Consider the following 19,704-nt stretch of genomic DNA (forward strand, 5'->3'; position numbering starts at 1 on the left):
CCCTTTTTTTAAGGTTATTGAAAATGAATATATGAATAGCTTCAATAGCTTTTTTTTTAATAATCGTTTTATTGAGAATGAAATCTGAAAATGTGAAAGACTTGAGTTCTCAAAGACATCCTTAGTTGTGGCTACTAAGTAAGGATGGATTCGCAAATAATGTTGCTCTTTCATCTGAAATCATTACAGATGTTCGATACTGGATTTTTTTTGCAGAAAAAACGATATTGTCCATGTCTTAGTTTCCGATACCGATATATATATAACATGACATATCGCCTGTGTTGCATACAGAAATATCGGTTTTCATGATCACAAAAAAAATCAGACACGATACACCGATATCTCATTTTTATACTTACAGCAAGACGATAAATATCAGTATCGAGAATAATCGGACAAATTCCCAGCCAATTGGATAACAATGTAATAGTAGTAAAGCAGCATAGAAAAATATACAACGGCGGTCGAGTGGTTAGCACGCAGCTAGGAGACCCGAGTTCAATCCCACCCTCGGCTATCTCTGTGTGGAGTTTGCATGTTCTCCCCGTGCATGCGTGGGTTTTCTCCGGGTACTCCGGTTTCCAAAAAAAACATGCTAGGTTAATTGGCGACTCCAAATTGTCCATAGGTATGAATGTGAGTGTGAATGGTTGTTTGTCTAGATGTGCCCTGTGATTGGGGATAGGCTCCAGCACCCCCCGCGACCCTCGTGAGGATAAGCGGTAGAAAATGAATGAATTAATGAATGGTCTAAAGACAGTGCCAATGAAGAAAAGACAGGAAGTAGAACTGGAGATGCGGATGTTGAGGTTCACATTGGGAGTGACCAGGATGGATAGGATCAGGAACGAGTACATCAGAGTTACATTACATGTTAGAGGCCTTGGAGATGAAGTGAAATGCATGAGTGGGTTTTCTCCGGGTACTCCGGTTTCCTCCCACATTTAAAAAAAAACATGCTAGGTTAATTAGCGACTCCAAATTATCCATAGGTATGAATGTGAGTATGAATGGTTGTTTGTCTATATGTGCACTGTGATTGGCTGGCCAACCAGGCCAGGGTGTAATCTGCCTCTCGAATGAAGACAGCTGGGATAGGCTCCAGCACCCCCACAACCCTTGTGAGGTTAAGCGGTAGAAAATGAATGAATAAAATTTTTACATATAAACATACAACTCCCCCATAAGTTTGACTGTTTATCATTGTAGTTGTTACTCAGTTTTGGTTTATCCAACAAGATCTATAGCGACCCTAATGTGTCAAAAATGGACAATACTGAAATTATAAATGAAAGAGTTATGGGTTCAAATATACTTCTATCTGTCTATGAGGCAGCAGAGACAATTCAATGTACTTGGTTGTAATAATAACACAAGTTCATTTTGTGCGGGTTTTCAAGACACGTGTCCTGAAAAACACAATTGGGAGAACAATCATCACTCCTACAGTTAAAAAGAAAGTAAAGACCATGTCCACAGAATAGTAAGCGTACCAGGGTAGCTTATAGGACTCCGTCCTCAGGTGACCTGCGCCTTTGTGTCTCATAACAAACTCTATCCAGAAGAGGGCGCTGTCCATTGGTGTTAAGGGCTGATCTCTGTGCAGTCTGGAGAGTCTCTGCATGTTTATTCTGTAGGATGGATTTGTAAGAACTTCCTGCAAGGCGTTTAGGAAGTTATTGTCTTTATCCAATGAGGAAAGTGTGACCATCACCGCTACGCCTCTTTCTGTAAGACGCCTCAAGTTATCATACTGGTCAAAAAATATGGGTATTCCAACAATGGGCACTCCGTGGTAAATAGCCTCCTGGATGCCGTTTGTTCCGCAATGAGCCACAAAGAGTTTCATCTTTGGATGTCCGAGGAGGTCCTTCTGTGGAATCCAATCCACCAGGAGTGTATTCGAACCCAGGGTTGAAGGTTTAGTACCTTGAAATTTCCATATGACCTTCTGAGGTAGCTTAGCAAAAGCTGCCGCTATCGTATCGGTCAAGTCAGAAGGTAGTTCGCTCACAAAAGTCCCAAGGGACATAACGATGACTCCATATTCTCCAGAACTTTGCACAAATTCCTCCAGGTGGTCCGGTAGAGGCTCTGCGGGTTGACATTGGAATCCTCCTACGTGGATGATATTGGGCATGAGGGGGCGAGGGAACTCAAACACAAAGTCCGCTCTCATGAGCCACAGATCCGCTGCTTGTACCAGGTCATCGTATTTAACCTTTGGGTCAAAATATTCAGTGCAAACAGCTTGATATAGGGGTTGGATTAATAATGCATACTCTGCATTCCAAAGGATGAAGTACAGAAAATTCTTAACTCTCTGAAAGAAAGTCATTTTATCCGACAGTCCGGATCCGGTCATGGGAATGTAAGATAAAGGGGACGGTGCGAGGAACTGATGCCCCTCTCCGCTTGTCACCCAACGTACATTGTAGACTAACGGTAGCTGTAGCGCATGAGCTAAGATGATGCCCGTTCCTCCTGCTGGATCAGTAAGAAGCATGTCATACTGACCCTCTTTCAGACGAGTCATTAATTCGCCATTTTTTAGTACACTACTAGCCATTGTGCTCATGATGGAATGCAGACCAAATGTTGCTTTGAACATTATCGCCTGCTTACTTGCAAATTTCAGAACGGGGATTTGTTCCCTCTCTATAGCTAAAATATTCACCATGAATGTGTTCACAAAGTCATAGTCAACGCCTTTGCTGATGGATACGCTGATAGCGTTGTAGTGAGGCGCGTTGTCCTTAATGTACCAGCTAGTGTTGGCACGAATCACGTCAACTGAGTGTCCTCGAGCGTGGAGCGCTCTGATCATAACGTCCATATTGATCCAGTGGCTACCCTCGAAAGGTACGACTAAAATCCTGCCACCGCAGCAATCTCTCCAACATGACAACAATGCAATGCACAGGAAAACTGAACATCCGTGCGTGGGCATCTTTAACCTAAAGACGCAAGTAAAAAAAAAAAAAAAAAAAATTCAACCAAATCAGTCAAATACTTGACATGTTCTGTCAGTTTTATTTCCGAGAAACATACCTTGTTATGGTTAAGTCAGCTGATCAGACACAGTGTCCTATTCCACGGGTGCTGGGTGGAAATACAGCGTACTCCACAGCAAAGCTTACATAACCCTGTGTGTGAACCACGTCACTAAGCTCTTGTTCTTCCTTTTGTAGAATGCAGAACAGCGTGGAGTATGAAACCTTTTTTTTTTTTTTTTTACCCCAAAGTGCCTGGTTTAGAATTCAGAATTCTTCAGTTTCCTGATTCCATTCCTGATTCCAATCTGTTTTCACTTTGTGGGATAATTTTTCAAGTTTTCATAGTGTGTGGATCATTGGTGTTTTGTTTTATTTTGAAGTAATTTCCCTCTTTCTCTTTGACTTCCTGATTTATTGATGTTTACTGTCAGCCCTTGCACGGTTCCAACACGTTTACAAGCCAATCATTTCCATGCCATGGTCTTTTTCTTTTTTTTGTTCATTTTTGTCCGATCTTGTTTTTCACTCCGATTCAATTCTTCATCTTCATTCCTTTCACTTTCCTTTCATTTTTGTAGTGTTGTTTTCATAACTTTTGTATATTCTATTCTAGCATGCAGCGCTGTGTGACTCAGCTGTAAAAGAAAGGTGCATAATTCATTCATAAACTGATCGGTTAAATCTTACGGATTAAAGGTCAGGCTCGGTGTCGGTGTTGTGTAACTTGTTTGGACTACAACGACTTGCAGGCCAAAGTCCCTCGCCTTCCAAGTTGCGGGTAATCTTAGCGATGAATGGAAATGTGAAACCTCACCACAACCTTTTTTTGTAAGACACAGTATGCATCAAAACATGCTTATGTTATTATGTTTTACTTGTAATTATGGGCTGCACTCGGGATTTTTGTACTGGCGTGCAATGCCTTTGTCCGTTTCTACTGCAATTGTTTGGTTTATGGTGCTCATTCATTGTTTATGAGAGATCAGGTAACCTTAAAGGGTACCTCCGAAATGGTTCGGGACGATGATGCTAGCCCATTTGTAGATAACCGGGATGAATAGGAGAGCTGATCCCAAGATGGACACCAGTAAGAAGGCCCAAAGAAACATTCGATCCAGAACTTGGGCAACAAACTTCCAGTCCTGCACCACCTGGGCAAAAAAAAAGAAGTAAATGAGTTGTAATTCTGCAACTGTGAGTGATAATTCAATGACAACATCAGCGGCAGTACCGGAGATCACAACATTGCTGTCAAAAAGTGATGAGTGTGAACCTTCACATACCGGCCATGTTTTTTTTCCACACATGCATCCTCCCACTTCTCCCTTGGTTCTTATACTACCTCTGAAGGCAACATAATGCAGGATAAACTTCAAACTAAAGCCAAAATGATTTGTTTAGGACCCTACACAGGATGCACGGAACACAATAAGGATGTATAACAGGTACCGGACTCACCTCCCTGACCTCATTTTCTTTCACCACATGCATTGTTATGTAGCGAATAGACTCCAGTGCAGCTTGGATGTTATGCCTGGTGTGAGACACCGAGCTCATGTCAGCTGCAGAGTCTTTCATCATTCCCATTCCCAGCGCTCTTCCCGTCCGCGTTGCTCCCACTGTGCCGTAGCGGTCCACGTGGCTGCGCATCCACAGCAGCTTGGGCAGCCTGTGTAGGAAAATCCTCCTGACCCAGGGCGCCATGCCGTGATGAGTGGACGACGAGCGATGGTGGACGTTGATGGCAAACACGGTGATGACAATGGAGAGCGTAACGAAGATCATGGTGAAGACCAGGTACTCCCCGATGAGCGGAATGGCCTTGGATGAGGAGGGGATGATTTCCTCAATGACCAGCAGGAAGACGGTGAGCGAGACCAGCACAGAGGTGCAGAGAGAGATCTTCTCGCCGCCGTTGGAGGGCAGATAAAAGACAAGAATTGTGAGGAAGGACAGGCCAATGCAGGGGATGATGAGGAAGAGAGTGTAGAAGAGAGGCAGCCTGCGGATGATGAAGAAGTAGGTAATAGTGGGATATGAAGCGCTGCCATCCATCCTTATTCCACGGCTGCCTGTCGCCTTTACAATCTCCCATTCGCCATTATCAAAATAATCCTGCCTGTCCACATGGAAGTCCTCCAGAATGATGTCCACCTGGCAAAAAAAAGGAGTAAAGATCATGCCGATGATGTCATGCTGTGTGTGGTGGACAAACCTGGGAACCATCGTAGGTCCATGAGCCGAATTTCATGGAACAGTTCTGGAGGTCAAACGGGAAGAAGGTGACGTCAATGGTGCACGCGGACTTATAATTAGCAGGGGGCGTCCATGTTATGGTTCCGTTGTATTTGACCACTGCTTTGGTGACGGTGCCCTCAAAACGACCATCTGAACTGCACAAAGGAAAACCATCAACTGATTACTTTCAAAATAAAAGTTACACAATAAAAGACTGTAGCTCTAAAACAGTTCATCCATCAATCATGTACAGGGTTGATTCATCACTTACTTATCGTACAGCACAACGTCAGGGAGCCAGATCCTGTCAGAGGGCACTCGTATAGCTGTGATGCCCACATAGTCATCAGGGTCCCATCTTAGCTTCATGTCAACCCACTCCTACATGACAAAATCACAACATATTGTTGGTCTAACAGGGATGCCAGGGATAACAATGCCAGTTGGAATCTAAAAATAAATAAATATCAGTAATCTGGTGATCATCTGCCAGAGGAAGCGAGTTGATGTGAGGCCATCCACCTGGCGCATTTTCAGTAAATACATGTCATAGTGTATTAAATGACAGATCACATTTACCAAAAAAAAAGAAAAATAGTTAGCCAAAATATGACATCATCCATGTTATTGTAATGGACTGTTCACGTCTTTGTTCATATGATGCGTGACACAAACAGCATGGATGAGACAGACAGGAGTGGGAAGGAGGCTGGTGAGAGAGGAAGCATCCATCGTGCCGAGGGGCCTCATATTGATGAGAAGTGTCAGGTAAATGCCAACAGCCATAACATATAGGGGTGCATGCTAGACCACCTATGGCATGCACTTGCTAGGGGGTTTCCATGGAGCCTTGCAGGAAAATTCATGTGCGTAAATTATTAAAATTCTTACTTTCAACATTTGGTCCTATGAAAATGAAGCACCTTGTGTTTTTTTATACAATAAAGAAGTGAGGAGAGGAATGACATGCATACTAGAAAATACTGTAGTTGTATGAAATCACTTATACTATGGGTAATGATTGACATATAGAGTGGCCAATCACTGGTAGTATGTACTATATAATGCTACATGTTAGTCATCACCTGTAATCTAAGCTTATGCAAATTGCCATAGGGTGGATGTGAACGGTGGAGAAGTGGTTAGCATGCAGGCCTCACAGCTAGGAAACCCGAGTTCAATTCCACCCTCAGCCATCTCTGTGTGGAGTTTGCATGTTCTCCCCGTGGGTTTTCTCCGGGTACTCCGGTTTCCTCCCACATTCCAAAAACATGAAAGTGAGTGTGAATGGTTGTTTGTCTATATGTGCCCTGTGATTGGCTGGCTGGCTGGCGACCAGTCCCCGCCTCTCGTCCGAAGACAGCTGGGATAGGCTCCAGCACCCCCTGCCACCCTTGTGAGGATAAGCGATAGAAAACGAATGAATGGATTACATTACCGCCAAACACTGAGATTCACATAATGCACTTCAACGCCTCATGTCAACAGTCACATCAGGTAGTATAGTGTCAAAGAAAGGTGACAGCACAAAGTTGTTTTCTAAATCAGTCGGTCTTGTCACATGGTTTTGTGACTAATCAGTGCCCCCAATTTAAATCTATGCTTTCACAAAGAATTTGTCTTTTTTGGTCATTTGGCTGTCCTTGAACACACCACGTATGACGCAGATTGAGACTTATGTGTATGATTTTCTCTGGGTATTTTCTATTCTTCCTTTCATCTTGTCTGATTTCTGTATGTAATGCACCTTTGTTTTCATAATTATTTCCAATTATTAGGTGTACATGTAACATTAGTTGATTATTTCCTTGTTTCAAATTAGTAGCATATGTGTGCAGTTGACAAATATATGAAAGATGTTCCATTGTATAATTTATGGGGGTTTTTTTGCGTACAGAAGGAGTGGGTTCATGACTTCCAATCAGATGTCTGAGGGGTACGTGACTATGAAAACTGATCTCCATGAATTGCAATGTGTAATACCTGGCCATGTCAGCCAAAGGATATACAGTAGCCACAAAAAACAACACACTTCTTTGCCACTTGCCTGTTTCATCCACACATTAGTAGTCATCAGCTGGTTCTTTTCATCCTGAACGGTAGAAGCACAGCATGATCTTTGTTTTGTAGAACGTCATTTATGCTGTTCACAATCAGTACATGTTGAAACTCACCACATCAACGAGCTGCGAGATAGCAAGCCCAAACTTGACGCATATCGTCTGGTTCAGAGATTCCACTGGGCGAACCCATTTCTGGTAGTTCCCAAAGAGGTATTTGAAAAGCTTGTCTTCGGCTTTTGCATAGGAGGAAAGTTTGGGAACACCTGAGGAAGACAAGAGAGGATTAAGGAAGATTCTATTGAAGCTGACCCAATTCTGCTATCAGCATGGAAACCTGGAAGACAAGAGAATCTGTCACCATGACGACCATGACTGTCTTTCATTTGAAAAGTTGATTATGTTTCTGCAACATACGTACATATGTAGTCACTGTGTCCCAAAATATAAACCCTTGTTGGTGTAGCAGGTAAGTCGCATTTTGAATGGTATTTCAAGCTCAATTCATGGTGATACCAACAGGAGCGTATTTGTGTTGTCTGGTGTCGATAGATAGGGCCCCTCTTCCAATTAATGACGGTGTTATCCAGCTATTCATCATCTTTTCAAGCTCCACTCCTTATTAAGGCCATTCCGCCTGGCTGAGACTATAAGAAATCGATGGTGCCGCGCAGGCAGCGAGACGGTGATCTCACTGCAGTCCGACTTAATGGTGACATATTACTACTGGCAGCCAAAAATACAAAACAGTCTAATTTATGAAGTCTATAAAGCAAAGAACCATAGGCAGCACCAGCACAAGTAAAGATTCTAGTACTGGAAGGTCATCAGATCTTACAAAACTAAATTAAACAATATGTTAAGGCCACATTTACAAAGGTAACCTGACCTTTACAGTGGAGTTTCAAGAGAAAATTGGGGTTGGAATCTTTAATACTGCAAAATTCCCTTGTAAAACGTTCCCCCAAAGTGAGAGGAAGAGCTTTTCTTCCTGGCACTCACATACACCAGTGACTTGGAGAGCTGCAGCGACGCTCAAAAAAAGCGGCTGAAATGTCAGGTAAGTTAGCAAACGCCAGAGCGGGAGTGATGATGCTAGTTTTAAGATAACAGTTAGGCGAAAATCTCACTCATAATGAAAACATCAATTATTATTTATTTCGCTATTATATATCAGGGCAATATGCCCATACTCTCTGCAGTTGAGTAAATAAACACCGGTTACTAAGAGAAAATACACTGTTATTATTGGTCCCCGCCCCTGTGCTAGATGCTCTAATGTCACGTGACTTGAATCAACCCAGTGGTGATATCAGCTTTGTGTATCTGCAGAAAGCCCAGCCGCTATTGGACCATGTCATGTCTGACTCCCCTGAGGTTGGATAACTTACGCAGTGAGTGGCACAGGTGGCAGCAGTGCAGCAGCAGCAGCGCAAGAGAAGCGGCTGCACCCCCTGCTCGCAGCATCGTATCAGAGGCGGCGCCGCATCCACGCAGTAGAGGATCCCTCGGGCATCACCAAGCTGGAAGACAAGTCGTGTTGGTGCCGCTTTAGGCTTCCGAGCTAAATCACCATACTGAGTCATTAGAAGCAACATCGCATGATAAGAAACTCTTTAATAAAAACCTGCGTGCACACGTACCTGCTCAGAGTGTCGAACATGCAGAGAAGTGATGCTTGCACATATGCTGGCTGGCGTCGCTCTCTCCTCCTGTCTTTGACAAATACCCTCCTCCTCCTCCTCCTCGCCTCTGGAAAGCACTGCCCCGTTTTCCCCACCCCCGCCAAAGCTCCCCATCTCTGGCTCCTTGCAGTTCTTGAGGTCACTGATCACAAGCAAGGATGCTCTCCTCTTTGCACCCAATCAGCCTCCTCCGTTGCATCATCACAATAGAAAAAGGGAGCCTGTGCCAATATTAGTCTTCTCATCCTCACTACTTTTACAACAGTAGAATGGCTATAGTAGCATTGTACTTATAGATGGTCAAAACAAATGTAATATATATCATCTGAACAAAGACAGTGTCATTCGAGACATCATATTCATTTGAATAATGTATACTTTGTAAATATGTGTATTAAATTGATCACTTAATGGATAAATTGTAATAAACTAACTATAGCTAATATGCTAATATTACCACTTGCCCTTAAAAAATGTAAATATATATATCATCTGAATTAGACAGTGTCATTTGAAGACACCACAAACATCATATTCATTTGAATAATGTATACTTTGTAAATATGTGTATTAAATTGATCACTTAATGGATAAATTGTAATATACTAACTATAGCTAATATGCTAATATTAGAGCTTGCCCTTAAAAAAAATGTTTTCTCACTTTTCAACGGTTTACAATACAGGATATGAACAAATTATCTTAATGGGTCAAATTGAGCTGAATTTTATGAAAATTGGACAGAGCTTTTTTTCCCCAGTCATATATATTCTTCCACCGAAAATAGACAGGGGTTTGTCTACTTCCTGGAAAATAAATTCGAGGCCAGGTGCCGCCTTAAGCTGTGAGTAGTACTTACCACTCCAGCAAGTAGCCTCATCCCGGTATGGAATTACAACTTCTACTAGCTTGCTAGCCAAGTATCTTTTCAGTAACCAAAACACATAACTACAATGTGATTCCCACAGAGTAAAAACAAAATAACACCGCATACTTACATTTGTGTTGTGTATTTCTTTACATTTTGAGGAATACTTGCATGTCACGGCATTGTTTACAGTAAAGTAAGTGCACTTTAAAGACGGTCGGAAAATCGGTAAAGACCAGTGTAAAATAACACTGCACCATTCACATAAAAAGGTAAACAAATGAAGCCAACGTAATAGTTACATCATCGATTCATATGTGTAGTTGTAATGATTAACTTACGCGCAAACACGCTTTCAATTGACCTCTCATAAGATTATCAGACTCGCTGCAGCGTCTCCCACACTGCTGCACCGCCCCTGAACGCCACACACCCGTGGACCCAAAACAAGTCGGCGAGTCGTTTCCAGCTTTCCATGTGAAATAAAAAACAACTCCAATAGGATTACACCGTAAGTATGGACTACATACATAAAACGCAACGTTACGATGCGTGTGCTTAGTTTTTGTGTCGATAGAAGGTTTGCCACAGTTTGTGGGACTTTCATCAAGTTAAAGTTACATAACGGATTATCGAAATTCCTACATAATTTAACTCAACACTAATCAATCGGTTCAGTCAGTGTGTGAGAAATTGTTTTTCCACCATAAAAATACTGGAAAAGTAAACTGAAACTGTGATCGGTGATCTATGAGGCTCCACGTATACTGTATGATTATTCGAAAACATCATAGTTATTGGTTGTGTAAATGCAGGTAACAGTCGACAAGTTCAAAATGTGTGTATGTCATTTATAATTGTACTTTGACCTCTATTTATCTGATTGAGGCTTATTCATGTTATTGTACATTTGCTTTATGTGTCAGCTCTGAAACCATGGCAACATAATGTGATCCAATCTAAGACATCTAAACATAGTGGTTGAGATATTTGAATTTTTAGATATGGTATGTGCTTTATGTATAATGGGAGATGAACAAAAAGGCTCCTTTCACACTTCCTGTAATGATGTCATTTCCCCCATTTGATGATAATAGATTGTCCTTGAACCGAAGTAAAACTAAAATCATGCTGTTTGGCAACAGCAGAAAGGACACGCACCAGCAAATACGTGAAAGCGTGAAGGAAAATACATTTCTGGGGATCACAATAGATGAAAATATGAGCTGGAAACCTCATATTACAAATATACAACATAAGGTGGACAGAAATATTTCAATATTGAACAAAGCAATTTTTTTTTCTCAATCAGAAATCACTCCACACTCTTTATTACTCTCTGGTTCTACCATATCTTACTTATTATGTGGAAATATGGGGTAATAACTATAAAAGCAATCTTCACTCGCTAAAAGCACTGCAAAAAAGGTCAGGAAGGATAATTCATAATGCCGCCTACAGAGAACATACTAACTCCTTATTTCTAAAATCACAAATACTTCAATACTTTCTGATATAGTTCATCTTCAAACAGGTAAAATAATGCATAAGGCTAAAAATAACCAATTACCTAAAAATGTCATCCCATTACCCATTACCCATTATGTCATTGGATGGTCATATCACCTCGTACGTGACAAAAAATTAAAATTAAAATTAAAATTAAAATTAAAATTAAAATTAAAATTAAAATTAAAATTAAAATTAAAATTAAAATTAAAATTAAAATTAAAATAACTTAAATTATATTAGGAAAGCAGGAAGTGAACAAATGTAACTGAGTTACTGATTGTAAAAGTACCAGATGGAGGGGTAGGATTTCTATTTTTACTCCCTTTTACTTTCTAATTTACTCCTTTTGGACATGTGGAACTGTGAACTGATTATGTGATATGTAAAATTAAAATTAAAATTAAAAAAATCATTTAAAAAATAAATAACTTGAATTATATTAGGAAAGCAGGAAGTGCACAAATGTAACAGTTACTGATTGTAAAAGTACCAGATGGAGGGGTAGGATTTAATAAGCTTTGCTTCTTCCTACTCCTTTTGGACATGTGGAACTGTGAACTGATTATGTGATGCATTCAATTGTAATCTGATGCATGTTCAAATGAAATTAAACCATTACCATTACCATTACCATTACCAGATTAAGGAGAAAGAGGGTAAGAATTTTGTCAATGACTGATTCTTATCCTGTCATTTCAGATGAGTGTGACGAGTCTCTGCGGCGCCTTGCTGCTCTTCCTGGTCCTTCCCAGAGGCTGCCAGGGAGGCAATATCCTGGTCTTTCCCACCGAGGGCAGTCATTGGGTAAACATGGACATTTTGATCCGAGAGCTGCACTCCCGAGGGCACAATGTGACCATAGTGCGTCCCAGCAAGACGTGGTACATCAAGGACAACGCCTCCTATTACCACACCGTCTCCGTTCCCGTGGAGAAGAGCTTGAGCAAAGAGTTCATCACCAGTTTGGTTTTTGAGATTATCGAGTTTGAGAGGGGGTCTCTGCCCTTGGTGACTTTTCTCCATCTAAGCATCGGGATGGTCGGAATGTTCCTGGAAGCTCATAATACAGTGGGTGAATTTACGACGGCGATATTTGAAGATAGGGACCTAATGAAGAGATTAAACGACAGTAAGTTTGACTTGCTTCTCACTGACCCCTGCTGGGGAGGAGGTGTCATTGTCGCTAAATATTTGAACCTTCCGCTGGTGTACAATGTCCGATGGATAATTGCTACCGAAGGTCATGTCGCCATCGCTCCTTCGCCTTTGTCTTACATTCCTATAACAGGAACAGGCAACACGAACAAGATGAGCTTTTTTCAAAGAGTCAAAAACGTTATTGTATTTTTAGTAGGCTACGCACAACATAACTTAGTGATTAAAAACATATACCAGAAAATATGCGATAAATATATGGGGCCCGGTAACGACATGGATCATTTACTAATGTCTGCCGATTTGTGGCTTATGAGAGCCGACTTTGTCTTTGAGTATCCTCGCCCCACCATGCCCAACGTCATCTACATGGGAGGCTTCCAGTGCAAACCCGCCGAGCCTCTACCCGACCACTTGGAGGAGTTCATGCAAAGTTCTGGAGAGCATGGCGTCATCATGATGTCTCTGGGTACATTTGTGGATGAACTACCTGCCGACTTAACCGTCGACATAGCGGCGGCTTTTGCAGAGCTACCTCAGAAGGTCATTTGGCGGTATAAAGGTGCTACGCCTTCCACTTTGGGGAACAATACTCTTCTGGTGGACTGGTTCCCACAGAAAGACCTACTCGGACATCCGAAAATGAAACTTTTTGTTGCTCACGGTGGTACAAACGGCGTCCAGGAAGCTATTTATCACGGAGTGCCGGTTGTGGGAATCCCGTTGTTTTTCGACCAGTACGACAACTTACTGCGTCTTTCAGACAGAGGGGCGGCCATTATAGTCCAGTTGGCATCACTGAATAAAGACAGTTTCCTGAAGGCCGTGCAGGAAGTTCTGGTGAATCCGTCCTACAGGATAAATATTCAGAGACTCTCTCGGCTGCACAGAGATCAGCCCATCGCACCGCTTGACAACGCTATCTTCTGGATCGAGTTTGTGATGAGACACAAAGGTGCGGCTCACCTAAGGAGTGAGTCCTACAAGTTACCTTGGTACATTTACTATTCTGTGGATGTTTGTTTGTTCCTGGCTTTAGTTAGCTTAGCTGGGTCCGTTATGTTTTTCTTCACTATCAAGTGTCTGTGCTCTGCTTTGTGTCGGAAGAAAGTCAAACTCGAGTAGTCAGTCTGGAGGTACAGGAAGTGTTTTTAAAACTTTGCATACACTGGAAAATCATTGTGTTGCTCCATCGTTCATGCCACATTTTCAAATAGGGGTCGTTTGAAGGCCATGCTAACCACATTGTGTGTTTATTTACATTTTTTTAAAAGTACATCCAAGATAAAATCTATATTTTTGGTTAATTGACATAACTAGTAGATAGCAATAAATATTATGTATTTCTTAGCTTAGCTTGATACTTTGGTTGTTTGATGGACGACCTGTCATGTACTGTATTTTGCATAGCATTCATTCATTCATTCATTTTCACGAGGGTCGCAGGGGTTGCTGGAGCCTATCCCAGTCGTCTTCAGGCAGGATACACCCTGGACTGGTGGCCAGCCAATCACAGGGCACATATAGACAAACAACCATTCACACTCACATTCATACCTATGGACATACCTATGGAGTCGCCAATTAACCTATTATTATTATAATTATTATTGTTATTATTATTATTATTTACTAATTTTGCTTTGCAACTAACATATCATATATAATGTACATAATACACTATAATAAAATACAACCATACAGTAATCCTGCCATCTTTTCATAGTTGGAGCATAGAAAACATGTTTCTGATCTTCTAAATATGGCTTTTAACATTATTAGAGCCCTCTAGACATGAAATAACACCCCTATAATCACATTTACATTTGTATTACTCCAAATAATAGATATTCATTCATTCATTTTCTACCGCTTTTCCTCACGGGGGTTGCTGGAGCCTATCCCAGCTGTCTTCAGGCGGGGTACACCCCGGACTGGTGGCCAGCCAATCACAGGGCACATACAGACAAACAACCATTCACACTCACATTCATACCTATGGACAATTTGGAGTCGCCAATTAACCTATTATTATTATTATTATTATTATTGTTATTATTATTTACTAATTTTGCTTTGCAACTAACATGTCATACGTATATAATGTACATAATACACTATAATAAAATACAACTATACAGTAATCCCGCCATCTTTTCATAGTTGGAGCATAGAAAACGTGTTTCTGATCTTCTAAATGTGGCTTTTAACATTATTAGAGCCCTCTAGACATGAAATAACACCCCTATAATCACCTTTACATTTGTATTACTCCAAATAATAGATATTCATTCATGCATTTTCTACCGCTTTTTCTCACGAGGGTCACAGGTGTTGCTGGAGCCTATCCCAGTCGTCTTCAGGCGGGGTACACCCCGGACTGGTGGCCAGCCAATCACAGGGCACATATAGACAAACAACCATTCACACTCACATTCATACCTATGGACAATTTGGAGTCGCCAATTAACCTGTTATTATTATTATAATAATTATTGTTGTTATTATTTACTAATTTTGCTTTGCAACTAACTCCAGCACCCCCAGCAACCCTTGTGAGGATAAGCGGTAGAAAATGAATGAATGATTGTGAAAAAAATCTGATACCGATATCACATTTTTATACCGATATCTTGCCGATAATTATCGGACATGCCTTTTTTTTAATATACTTATTAGTTTTCATTAATTAACAGAAAAACATTTGTTCTTCTTTTTGATCTGCATATGAAGTACATGCAGTGTTTCCTTGTTCAGGTGGAAATTTTGATCCACTTTTTCATGACTGATCACCTCATTCATTCATTTACCGGAGCATAAATACATAGAATGCATTTGACTATGGAAGAACGGCAGCGACAAGCACCTTCCAGCTCATGCATGCTGGACCTCTGATATGTGTTGGATTAGTTAATGATTAGAATTATTATTTAATTAATTATTGTTATTATTATTATTATTTACTAATTTTGCTTTGCAACTAACATGTCATATATAATGTACATAATACACTATAATAAAATACAACTATACAGTAATCCCGCCATCTTTTCATAGTTGGAGCATAGAAAACATGTTTCTGATCTTCTAAATATGGCTTTTAACATTATTGGAGCCCTCTAGACATGAAATAACACCCCTATAATCACCTTTACATTTGTATTACTCCAAATAATAGATATTCATTCATTCATTTTCTACCGCTTTTTCCTCACGAGGGTCACGGGGGTTGCTGGAGCCTATCCCAGTCGTCTTCAGGCAGGATACACCCTGGACTGGTGGCCAGCCAATCACAGGGCACATATAGACAAACAACCATTCACACTCACATTCATTTCAGGACAATTTGGAGTCGCCAATTAACCTATTATTATTATAATAATTATTGTTATTATTATTATTATTTACTAATTTTGCTTTGCAACTAACATGTCATATATAATGTACATAATACATTATAATAAAATACAACTATACAGTAATCCCGCCATCTTTTCATAGTTGGAGCATAGAAAACATGTTTCTGATCTTCTAAATATGGCTTTTAACATTATATGAGCCCTCTAGACATGAAATAACACCCCTATAATCATCTTTACATTTGTTCATTCATTCATTTTCTACCGCTTTTTCCTCAAAACGTGATGTCACACTTACATTAAAGACGGATGAGATGCTTGGATGAGAGGAACAATGACGACCTCAACAGTCCAGTTGTTATTGATTGAATGCACTGAGAATACAATGACCTGTATGAATGAAAATTCATGAATGCATTAATTAAAGACATTACATGGGTTCTAAATGTGTAATAAATGTTGTCTTGTATTCTGGTCGACTCATTTTTGGACTCCATCTGAAATACCAGCGTAAAAAGCTGAAGACTAGAATAAACAAAAACAAGTATTAGCTCCCACTAAGCAGCCCAGTCTCTACAATAAAGAGCATTGTTCTTTATGGAGTGAATACAGGGTGGGTCAAGCAAAGCCAGGAAATGTCTGAAATCCCACTGGGGAATTTTTTTTGCTCTCTCGCCCTCACATACACAGGAACATAAGCTTTGCTTTGAATCTCATTCATCTAACAGGAAGCTTTATTGACGGGAAAAAGTAGTAGCATTGAATTAATCAAGCTTGGATTTTATTTAAAGCTCTTGAATTGTTCTAGGATGGCGTTTAATGCTATGAAATAACCCCTTGCCAAGATTCAAAACCATATTTCTTGATAATCTGTTCGATAATTTCCGGAGTTTTAATGGTTATTTACTCATTATTGCATTCCATTCTCCGCTTATCTGAGTCCCGAATCCCAAGAGTTTTTGTCCTACTTGGAAGATTAATTTTGAGTTATTTTCAAGAGCAGTGAGTTTTATTCATTTTGCATTAATATGTAATTTAATTTTCATTTTTTTCTAATTAATTCATTTTTAATTTTAATTTTTAGTTAAATTATTATTTTTTTTTTTTTTTCAGTTTAAGTTCCTGCTTATTTTTAGATATGTCTTCAATGTAAGATTTTCGGTCCTGTCGGTCATTTGTAGTAAAGTCTTACCAAGTAAAATATACTTGCTGCATGGACAGATTTTTTTTTTTTATTCTTTCAGATGTTTTTTTGCAAATACTTGTGTGTATTACTAGATGTTAACCGTCATGTCAAAATGTATGTGTTTGAAATGTTCAAATTAAAAAAAGCATTTTAAAGTTTTTGCCCTACTTGGAAGATTAATTTTGAGTTATTTTCAAGAGCAGTGAGTTTTATTCATTTTGCCTTAATATGTAATTTAATTTTCATTTATTTCTAATTAATTAATTTTTAATTTTTAGTGAAATAATTTTTTTTCAGTTTAAAGTTTCCTGCTTATTATTATTATTATTATTATTCCTCCAGTTTCCTGCTTATTTTTAGATATGTCTTCAATGTAAGATTTTCTATCCTGTCGGTCATTTGTAGTAAAGTCTTACCAAGTAAAATATACTTGCTGCATGGACAGATAATTATACTATTATGAAGTGTTTTTCTTCCAAAAATCTAGTTTTTTAAAAATCTTTTGCAAATACTTGTGTGTATTACTAGATTTTAACGGTCATGTCAAAATGTATGTGTTTGAAATGTTCAAATTTAAAAAGCATTTTAAAGTTTTTGTCCTATGTGGAATATTATTTTTGAGTTATTTTCAAGAGCAGTGAGTTTTATTCATTTTGCATTAATATGTCATTAAATTTTCATTTATTTCTAATTAATTAATTTTAATTAATTTAAATAATTAATTAATAAATTTATTTTTATTTTTTAGTTAAATTATTTTTATTCAGTTTAAAGTTTCCTGCTTATTATTATTATTATTATTATTATTATTATTATTATTACTCCAGTTTCCTGCTTATTTTTAGATATGTCTTCAATGTAAGATTTCCGGTCCTCTCTGTCATTTGTAGTAAAGTCTTACCAAGTAAAATATACTTGCTGCATAATTTAAACAGATAATTTCACTATTATGAAGTATTTTTCTTAAAAAAAAAAAAACTTTTTTGTTAATCTTTCAGACGTTTTTTTGCAAATACTTGGCCTAGAAAGACAAACTGGAGATATAAAGGTGGAACACAACAGGAGGACAAGCTGGGACTTGATTCGCATTTTTCTTCCTGCAATTGTTGGCATTCGATTACGCTGACTCAAGATGGAAAGCGAATGCTGTCACGGGAATCTGGTGCTGAACGAGAGAAGGGAAATGCTTTAAAATAGCACACAGGGAAAAAGGCTGACTGATCTCTCCCAAAGGACCTTCATCAAAAAGGCTCTTCAGGCTGCAAAGAGATCAGCTGATCAAACAGCCGGATAAGGTCCTCTTCTGGATGTGCATGGTACTGCAACTACTCTGTGGTTGTAGTTTCGTTATCGCTCGCTCACAACCCTTGGAGCATTTAAGACTGACACCCCCTCTTTTCATAGTTAGAGCATAGAAAACATGTTTCTGATCTTCTAAATATGGCTTTTAATATTATTAGAGCCCTCTAGACATGAAATAACACCCCTATAATCACCTTTACATTTGTATTACTCCAAATAATAGATATTCATTCATTTTCTACCGCTTTTTCCTCACAAGGGTCACAGGGGGCGCTGGAGCCTATCCCAGCTGTCTTGGGGCGGGGTACACCCCAGACACCCTAACATTGCCATGAAGTGAGTTCAATTTAAATATTCATTCATTTTCTACCGCTTATCCTCGTAAGGGTCGCAGGTGGGTGCTGGAGCCTATCCCAGCTGTCTTCAGGCAGGGTACACCCTGGACTGGTCACCAGTCTACTGTAAAAGTCTACTGTTCTGGTGCTTGTGTGTCTCACTGAACATTTTTTTTGCCATTTTTATGCTTAATTTACACCAACAAATATGTAAAATTATATGTAAAATACGTAAAAATATTTAAAAAAATACGTAAAATTGCCAGCCAATCACAGGGCACATATAGACAAACAACCATTCACACTCACATTCATACCTATGGACAATTTGGAGTCGCCAATTAACCTATTATTATTATTATAATTATTATTGTTATTATTATTATTATTTACTAATTTTGCTTTGCAACTAGCATGTCATATATAATGTACATAATACACTATAATAAAATACAACTATACAGTAATCCCTCCATCTTGTCATAGTTGGAGCATACAAAACATGTTTCTGATCTTCTAAATATGGCTTTTAACATTATTAGAGCCCTCTAGATATTAAATAACACCCCTATAATCACCTTTACATTTGTATTACTCCAAATAATAGATATTCATTCATTCATTTTCTACCGCTTTTTCCTCACAAGGGTCGCAGGGGGCGCTGGAGCCTATCCCAACTGTCTCTGGTGGCCAGCCAATCACAGGGCACATATAGACAAACAACCATTCACACTCACATTCATACCTATGGACAATTTGGAGTCGCTAATTAACCTAGCATGTTTTTGGAATGTGGGAGGAGAAACCGGAGTACCCGGAGAAAACCCACGCATGCACGGGGAGAACATGCAAACTCCACACAGAGATGACAGAGGGTGGAATTGAACTCGGGTCTCCTAGCTGTGAGGCCTGAGCACTAACCACTTCTCCGCCATGCAGCCCTGTACCTATAACAGTTTAACCTAAAGAGAAACTTTGAACTTCCCTATCAGCACCTAAGCAATG

General features: G+C 39.5%; 3 protein-coding genes across 3 annotated transcripts; 1 reads left to right on the forward strand and 2 right to left on the reverse strand.

Moving 5' to 3' along the window:
- Positions 1–144: 144 nt before the first annotated feature.
- LOC131139134 (UDP-glucuronosyltransferase 2B1-like) lies at positions 145–3,144 on the reverse strand. Its single transcript, XM_058088430.1, has 2 exons — positions 3,055–3,144; positions 145–2,960 (listed from the first exon to the last, which is right to left on the reverse strand). The coding sequence occupies exon 2, from the start codon at positions 2,951–2,953 to the stop codon at positions 1,382–1,384; it is 1,572 nt and encodes a 523-aa protein (XP_057944413.1). The 5' UTR covers positions 2,954–2,960; positions 3,055–3,144; the 3' UTR covers positions 145–1,381.
- Positions 2,961–9,053, reverse strand: chrna5 (cholinergic receptor, nicotinic, alpha 5). The gene is made up of 8 exons (XM_058088433.1): positions 8,941–9,053; positions 8,689–8,820; positions 7,412–7,563; positions 7,285–7,329; positions 5,509–5,618; positions 5,215–5,392; positions 4,458–5,153; positions 2,961–4,150 (listed from the first exon to the last, which is right to left on the reverse strand). Exons 2-8 carry the CDS (start codon positions 8,762–8,764, stop codon positions 3,992–3,994), a joined length of 1,416 nt encoding a protein of 471 aa, XP_057944416.1. The 5' UTR covers positions 8,765–8,820; positions 8,941–9,053; the 3' UTR covers positions 2,961–3,991.
- A 1,195-nt stretch (positions 9,054–10,248) lies between these two features.
- On the forward strand, positions 10,249–17,118 carry LOC131139133 (UDP-glucuronosyltransferase 2C1-like). The gene is made up of 2 exons (XM_058088429.1): positions 10,249–10,361; positions 12,062–17,118. The coding sequence occupies exon 2, from the start codon at positions 12,062–12,064 to the stop codon at positions 13,640–13,642; it is 1,581 nt and encodes a 526-aa protein (XP_057944412.1). The 5' UTR covers positions 10,249–10,361; the 3' UTR covers positions 13,643–17,118.
- The last annotated feature ends 2,586 nt before the right edge of the window (positions 17,119–19,704 follow it).

The sequence above is a fragment of the Doryrhamphus excisus genome, chromosome 12, assembly GCF_030265055.1.
Source record: "Doryrhamphus excisus isolate RoL2022-K1 chromosome 12, RoL_Dexc_1.0, whole genome shotgun sequence".
Lineage (NCBI taxonomy): Eukaryota > Metazoa > Chordata > Actinopteri > Syngnathiformes > Syngnathidae > Doryrhamphus > Doryrhamphus excisus.